Source organism: Danaus plexippus (assembly GCF_018135715.1).
Source record: "Danaus plexippus chromosome 29 unlocalized genomic scaffold, MEX_DaPlex mxdp_36, whole genome shotgun sequence".
Classification (NCBI taxonomy): Eukaryota; Metazoa; Arthropoda; class Insecta; order Lepidoptera; family Nymphalidae; genus Danaus; species Danaus plexippus.
Genome location: NW_026869857.1, coordinates 1,510,406 through 1,518,387, shown reverse-complemented (window position 1 = coordinate 1,518,387; position 7,982 = coordinate 1,510,406). Strand labels below are relative to the sequence as shown.

At 40.8% G+C, this 7,982-nt stretch overlaps 1 protein-coding gene across 2 annotated transcripts; it reads left to right on the top strand.

Annotated features, from left to right (window-relative positions):
* Positions 1–1,082: 1,082 nt before the first annotated feature.
* LOC133320502 (uncharacterized) lies at positions 1,083–5,819 on the top strand. 2 transcript variants are annotated; one of them, XM_061529087.1, is made up of 2 exons: positions 1,083–1,797; positions 5,175–5,819. In XM_061529087.1, the coding sequence occupies exons 1-2, from the start codon at positions 1,089–1,091 to the stop codon at positions 5,216–5,218; spliced, it is 753 nt and encodes a 250-aa protein (XP_061385071.1). In that variant the 5' UTR covers positions 1,083–1,088; the 3' UTR covers positions 5,219–5,819. The 2 variants fall into 2 exon arrangements, with proteins under 2 accessions (XP_061385071.1, XP_061385072.1); XM_061529088.1 differs by lacking the exon at positions 1,083–1,797 and adding an exon at positions 3,690–4,805.
* Positions 5,820–7,982: the final 2,163 nt, after the last annotated feature.

Sequence of the window (7,982 nt, the reverse complement as noted above, 5' to 3'; positions counted from 1 at the left end):
TTGAAAAAAATAGACCAAAAGATCCACCCGCAAAAAAGAAAAGACAGGTGAAAAAGGTGCTTTTTGATGATGGTAAGTCCAATAGCATCAAAAAATCCACTGTCAAAAGCACAGTGGTAGAAGCACCGAAAAAAAGACAGATGCCAACGAGACAGCTTCGAACTGCTCAAACCATCGATTCCAGCTCTGATATTGAAGATATTGCTGCCGAAAACGAGGACGACGATGACTGCCCATGCATTTATTGCAATGACCTTTATTCGCGGTCCAAGCCGGGAGAAAGTTGGTTACGGTGCATGAGTTGTTTCAGTTGGGCTCACGCTTCATGTGCTGATATCTCAGGGAAGACAAAGAGATTTATTTGTGAACTTTGTTCCTAAATTTGTGGTATGTCATTATACCCATAGTTCGTGTGTCATTTTGTCCGTACTATACGGACAGAATGGTTTTTTTTATTCGTCCATTGTTTTATTAATATCTAATTTATTATCGTTCTTATTCAAGTAAAAGACTGTTTTAATGTTAGTCAATAAACCTAAGATGATTGAAAATGTATGAGACTGATTATAATTACAATAAATAAAGATTTATGATTAAAAAACAAAACACCCTGTCATTTTGTCCGTATTTCCCCTATTAATTATCGGCTTGTATGTGTAACTGTGATTTTGTGTGATTTAAACGTGCTGAAACTAAATTAAATATTGTGAAAACTATAATCAACGTGTTTTGTGTTCGCACTTTACCCTCATGACGCCCACCAAGTCCTCAACCACTATAGATGATGTCGTTGAGAAAAGTGTTTCTCCGACATCAGAAGTGGGATCGGTGCCGGCATAAATGGAGATCTACGGACACCAGCAGAAGACGGATGGCGCGCATTATTTGAGGCGCAGCAAACCAGCATGCGGCTGCTCGTGGAGGCGCTATCCAACCCACCGAGAACGGAGGACAAGACCATCACGCTGCCTAAATTTGAGCCGAAAGTAGCAGACAGCGACGCACGTGCTTGGCTAGCAACGGCGGACATCTGCTTATCGGACCGCAATATACAGGGAAGTCAACTAGTTCTTATACTTAGCAAAGCCATGGGAGGTTCAGCCGCAACATGGTTATCCCAAATAGCTTTTCCTAATATGAAATGGATTGAATTTAAGGAAATTTTTCTTTCCCGCTTTGATACGCTTGAAACGTGTGCAGCGACGATACTAAACACGCTAAATAGTAAACCGCAAGAAGGTGAAAGCCTAGCTGCATATTCAAGTCGTCTGTTTACTCTGCTTATGACACGTTGGGGTAGTTTAGGTAAAGAGGAGATAGTGGTATCGCTGATACTTGCACATATTGGGCAAATCGAGCCGCGATTACAACGTCACATATTTTCGGAAGAAATAAGTACCCGCATTAAAATGCAGCGAGAGATGATGGCCTTTTCTTACCGCAAAAGAAGCTTCCAAGAGGCAGCGAAAACTGTTACAAGCGCCGCGCATGATAATAAACGCCCTAAATTAAGTTCCATATCGACCAAATGTTCCTCTTGCGGAAAATTTGGACATAAATCCTTTGAATGTTTCAGCCGACCACAAGACAAGCAGCAAACAACTCCGTTCTCCGAGCGCCCCAACACGGCCGTTGCTACTCGGACCTCTGTCATTTGTTTCAAGTGTGGTGTTGAGGGCCACGTAGCATCACGCTGCTCGAAGGCATCGCCGGTTGCACCAGCAGCGGCACCCAGCGTTGTGAAGCGAGTGGACATGTGCGGTGTGAGACCTGTCACCGGAATAATCACTCAATTTGGTGAGCGCTTCTCGTTTTGTTTTGATTCCGGTGCTGATTGTTCCTTAATTAAAGAGAGCGTCTCTCGCAAGCTTGTCGGTGTATTACAACATGCAATTATTACCTTGACCGGTGTAGGAAAATCTAGCGTAATATGCGACTCGCAGATCTTATGTGGAGTCACTCTTAGTGGTCATGACGTAGAAATTTAATTTCACATTGTGCCTGATGATTGTCTAAATAACGAGGCTTTGATCGGACGCGACCTATTGGATTTAGGGTTATCAGTACATATAACAAGCGATAAACTTACTATTGTTGAGAAACCCTCTCAAGTCAACATTTGTAACGTGGGTAGTGCGGTGGTTGATTTTCGTAACGTAGATACCGATACGCCGGATGATCTTAAACCAAAGTTATTAGACATCCTAAATATTTCAAAGACTCGTTTGTCGAAGGTACGCCTACCAGTAGAATAAAGACAGGTGAACTAGAAATTAATTTAGCAGACCCTAACAAAATTGTCCAACGGCGGCCTTATCATCTCAGTCCGGAAGAGCGAACGATAGTACGTAATAAGTGTAACGAACTATTGTCTGCGGGAGTAATTAGACCAAGTAAGTCTCCTTTTGCTAGCCCGATACTTTTAGTAAAAAAGCGCGATGGCACCGACCGGATGTGCGTAGATTACCGAGAACTAAATTCCAATACGGTTCCCGACCGGTACCCCTGCCTCTAATCGGTGATCAAGTTCAGAGGCTCGCAGGCGCGCGATTTTACACGTGTCTTGACATGGCCAGTGGGTTTTATCTAGTGCCTATAAGTAAAGAGTCTAGAGTGCCTATAAGTAAAGAGTCTAGAGTGCCTATAAGTAAGAAATGCCCCCTCTGTGTATCAGAGAGCCATCAATACAGCTCTAGGTGACCTAGCGTACTCTTACGCAATCGTTTACATGAACGATCTGATTATACCCGCGGACAGTGAGAGCAGGGTTTAGAACGTCTACAAAACCCTCACTGATGCTGGATTTTCACTCAATTTGAAAAAATGTGCCTTTTTAAAGAAACAGGTCCAGTTTTTAGGATATGAAATATCAGAGGGTGAAATCAGACCCAATCCTCGCAAAATAACCGCGTTGACTAACTCCCAATCGCCGCAAACCATTAGACAACTAAGACAGTTTCTGGGCTTGGCATCTTATTTTAGGCAGTTTGTCAATAACTTTTCACTTAAGATGGCACCACTCTACCGTTTGCTAGCCAATAATAATACAAAAATAACTTGGACCACAGAGTGCGAAGCAGCTCGACAGGACATAATATCAACGCTTACTTCATCCCCGGTTTTGATGCTCTTTAATCCGGAGCTGGCCATAGAGCTACATACAGACGCGAGCAGTGAAGGTTACGGCGCGATCCTCTTCCAAAGAGTAGACTCAAAATTACACCCATTAGAGTACTATAGATACCACTCTTATGAGTTAGAGACACTAGTTAACTCTGTGAAGCACTTTCGTCATTTGTATGGCAGAACTTTTACGGTCGTTACTGACTGCAATTCGCTGAAAGCGTCAAGGGCCAAAGTAGACTTAACCCCTAGAGTGCATCGGTGGTGGGCCTTCCTCCAAGCCTTTGATTTCGACATACAATACAGGGAAGGCAGGCGAATGGCCCACGTCGACTTTTTCTCGCGAAATCATTTACCCGAGACAAACAACATCGCCGCCGGTGATACTCGTAGTTTAAATAGAGAAAATTACGTAGTAGAGAAACGCGTCAATATAGCTGAGCTATCTTCTAACTGGTTACAAGCGGAACAACGGCGAGACCCCGAATGTAATGAAATCATTAGTAAATTAGAAAGCGACGATTTGGACTTACAGAGTTGTAAAATCTACGAAATGCGATCAAATGTTCTCTACAGAAAAATTCAAAGGAACAATCGCAATATTTGGCTTCCAATTGTACCTAGAGCGTTTCGCTGGTCGGTTATAAACCATATTCACGAATCTATTCTTCATTTAGGATGGGATAAAACGTTAGAAAAGGTATACCAACATTACTGGTTTCCAAATATGGCTAAATACGTCAGAAAATTTGTTGAAAATTGCATAACATGTTAAGAAGCTACATCACGAAGTGGTAAACAACAGATAGAATTACATCCTATACCGAAAACTAATATACCTTGGCACACGATCCACATCGACGCCACAGGTAAGCTCAGTGGCAAAAACGATCAAAAAGAATATGTTTTTGTCCTTGTAGACGCTTTTACTAAGTATGTGTTACTCAGGCATTTCACAAGAATTAACACCGATAGTGCGATCAGCGCTCTTAAAACGTCCATATCTTTCTTCGGGACCCCAGTCCGTGTCATCGCGGATCAAGGCAGGTGTTTTGCCAACAAAGATTTTAAGAATTTTTGCGCAAGTCACAATATCCATTTACACCTAATAGCAACAGGCTCTTGCCGCGCGAATGGCCAAGTAGAGCGCATAAAGAGTACACTCAAAAACATGCTAACAGTCGTAGAAACAAGCCCAAATAAGTCATGGCAGGACGCTTTAGACGATGTCCAACTCTCTATAAACAGCACTATTCATAGAGTGACTAAAGCAAGCCTTCTGGAATTGTTAATAGGTAGAGTAGCTAGACCGTTAAATTTGGTAACAGTAGACGAGCATGAGATTGAGATAGACGTGGAAGAGATAAGAGAACAAGCCGATAGGCTTATAAAAACAAACGCATGTTGTGATAAAGCACGGTTTGATAAAAACAAGGCAAAAGTCATATCGTTTTCTGTGGGAGATTACGTTTTAATAGAAAATCACGAACGGAATCAAACAAAATTAGGTGCTAAATATAGAGGACCCTTTGAGGTAATTGAAATACTGGACGGTGACAGGTATCATCTCAAAAGCTTAAGTTGCAATCGCACTTGCAAATACGCGAGAGACCGCTTACGTCCACTTCCCCATTCTTATGTCCCAATCGAATTGGATCCGTGTCTCTCAGATGACTGTGATGGTAAGATTTTCGTATAATACCTTCTGTTCGAATGAGTGATTATAAGTATACTATCGTGTGATAGAGCGTAGTAATTTTATCTAAGGTATTTTAGTACTAAGTGGATGGTTAAAGTTTGGCATAGTTTTGTTAGAGGCGTGGTGGCCATTGAGAGTGAAACTAGTAAACTAGTAGAGATAAAGGCGAGGTGGCCGTTGAAAGAAATAAGTTTTTCAAAAGGCGAGGTGGCCATATGGATGTTATTGTTATTATTAATTAATAGTGTGATTAAACTACGCACTTTAAGTAATGTGGAGCACTGAGGTTATTAAGGTTTTGATATTTTCTTAGTCAGGAGTGGCCGAACTACACCAAAATATCTTATTTCAGATAATGATGATGCCCGGCCTTCAACTTCACACGAGGGCGTGTGATATGTCAGGACGGCCGTGTCGGAGGAAGCCATTGATGGAGTTGCTTGTTGATTGTACGATACTGCATAAAATTGTCTCTTTATCATCTAAACACATTTTAGAAATCTTAATATAATTTAATACGCATTTTTACATTGTTGTAAAGCCTAAAACATGTTTCTAATAACGGATTTGTGATTATATTTAAAGTAGGAAGTTATTAAGTTGCCATTGTCAACTGAATTACTGTTTAACGCATAGTGTGCAATGTTTAATGTTTATTGAAATTGTATAAGCTTCTAATAACTTTTAATTTGATCTTACTTTATAAGTTACGTTTTTCACAGATTAAATAACATTATTATCGTAATTTAAGTAACGACCAATCAGAGCAGAGCACGTGGCTTGAGTGAGGTCGAGGCGTCATCTTTATATAAGGCAGTTTGACAGTTGTCATAAGTTGAGGTGTAAATTGGGGATGGATCGAGTTGGATCCTTGAAGTTGGTTTATTGGTGGTGTTAAGAAGTGGCGCTTTGAACTCACTGCTCGGTCTTAACAGTTAAAACTTCTCTTTCTGATTAGGGGAAATACGGACAAAATGACATATACGGACAAAACGACATAGTGGGCTTATTTCAAATTTGGCGGGCTGTAGCGAATTCATGAACCTAGCTACACGTGGCGACGGTTATGTTGGCAATCCTGCGAGGTGCCCAGCGCCATTCGGTTAGTCTGTTTGAAGTTGCGAGTCGGAACGTGTTCCTTGTCGCCAAAAAAAATATTTATATATGGATTGCATCGGGTTTTTGGTGAGTTTTATGTTATTATTTGTTATTTTGTTTACTAAACTTGAAGACTTATGTTATAGGCTTGTGATAAGTATTGGTTTTAAAAGAAATTTCAACTGTTTTAATTACTTATGATATCAAATGTTTCTTGCCTACATTTGGGTAAAATGACATACCTATATGCTGGACAAAACGACATAGGTATGTCATTTTGTCCGTAGTGTTACTAATAATTTATTTTACTCTTGTTCTTTTCTATCAAAGAACAACAAGCCGACAGTCATGGAGCAAGAAATCAATGGAGCAAGCCATTTCAGCATGGAAAGAAAATAAAATGGGCTGGGAATTGGCCGCAAAAACTTTCGGGGTTCCACAAGCTACTTTACGAAGACATGCTCTAAATACGAATAAAACTTTAGAATCAAGTAGTAAGGGACTCGGTAGGTTTAAGGCAACATTTGCACTAGAAATAGAAAGGGAATTAGTGGACCACATCAAGTTTTTAGAGACTCGACTTTTTGGGTTGACGCGAACGGCAGTTCAGGAGCTAGCCTATGAACTAGCAGAGAAAAACGGGTTTGATCATGCATTCAACAAGGATAAGAAACGTGCTGGACAGGAGTGGTATGAAGGCTTTCTGAAAAGAAACCCGGATATTTCGTTACGGACTCCAGAACCAACTTCTGCAGCAAGAGCGCAGGCGTTTAATAGACCTCAAGTAACAAGATTTTTTCAGATTTATGAAGAATTTTTGAATACTCATAAGTTAGAACCTCAGCGAATTTATAACATGGACGAAAGAGGGCTAACCACTGTCCAAAAACCGCAAAAAGTTTTGGCAACGAAGGGCCGGAAACAAATTGGCTGTCTCACGTGCTGAAAGGGGTTCTAATGTGACAGTGATGTGCTGTACAAATGCCATTGGTTCATTTATTCCACCGCGCATGATTTTTCCTAGGAAGAACATGAAAAATGAACTAATAGATGAAGCTCCTACTGGAACTCTAGGACTGGCACAAGAATCAGGATGGATGAACACAGATGTGTTTGTAAAATGGTTGAAATATTTCCAATCACACACGAAAGCAAGTAAAGACGACCAAGTTCTGCTAATTTGTGATGGTCATGCAAGTCACAAAACCATTGAAGCTTTGACATATGCCAAAGAAAATGGCATTAATATGCTGTGTCTACCTCCACACTGCACACATCGAATGCAGCCCTTGGATGTTAGTATTTACGGACCACTAAAGACGTTTTACAATCAAGAAATCTCTAAATGGTTAAAGAATCACCCAGGACGCGTTGTTACCCATTTACAAATTGGAGGTTTGTTTGCTCAAGCATATGGAAAGGCTGCAACTGTACAAAATGCAAGTAATGGCTTTAAAAGCACAGGTTTATGGCCAATAAATCCTGACATTTTTCCAGACTACATGTTTGAACCAGCTGAGACTACAAATATTCCGTTGGATCAGGTCAACGATGCAGATACCGAACCTGAACCTGAACCTGTCTACGCGCGTTTATCACCGGTTGAAAATGAAAACCCTACTCCAACACAAGCTGATTTGGACAACATGAATGTTTCTACTCCAGAACCCTTAGAAACACAGAATACAATGACACAAATGAATGCGATACCAAAAGACGAAGAACGACCACTGAATCCAGATATTGGAGTTATTGTTTCTGAGGATTTAGTAACAAATGCGCAGGAATCTCTTACTGTTGAAAGGTCTATAGCAACTCACGATGATGATGTGGAACCAGGCTCATCAAAGTCACTTCAGTTTCCAATTGCGATTCTTTCACCAGCACCACAGGGGCAGTTCATTCGAGGCCAAGGCAAAAGGAAACTCAACACTGCCAAAGGACATTGGCTTTTAACTTCAACTCCAAATATGGAAGAAGTTATTGAAAAAAATAGACCAAAAGATCCACCCGCAAAAAAGAAAAGACAGGTGAAAAAGGTGCTTTTTGATGATGGTAAGTC

Excerpts from the sequence above, each read along its gene's own strand:
- LOC133320502 (XM_061529087.1), top strand. The coding sequence starts at position 1,089 with ATGGGAGGTTCAGCCGCAACATGGTTATCCCAAATAGCTTTTCCTAAT. Across the intron at positions 1,798-5,174 it reads CGGAATAATCACTCAATTTG|ATAATGATGATGCCCGGCCT; the intron begins GTGAGCGCTTCT and ends ATCTTATTTCAG.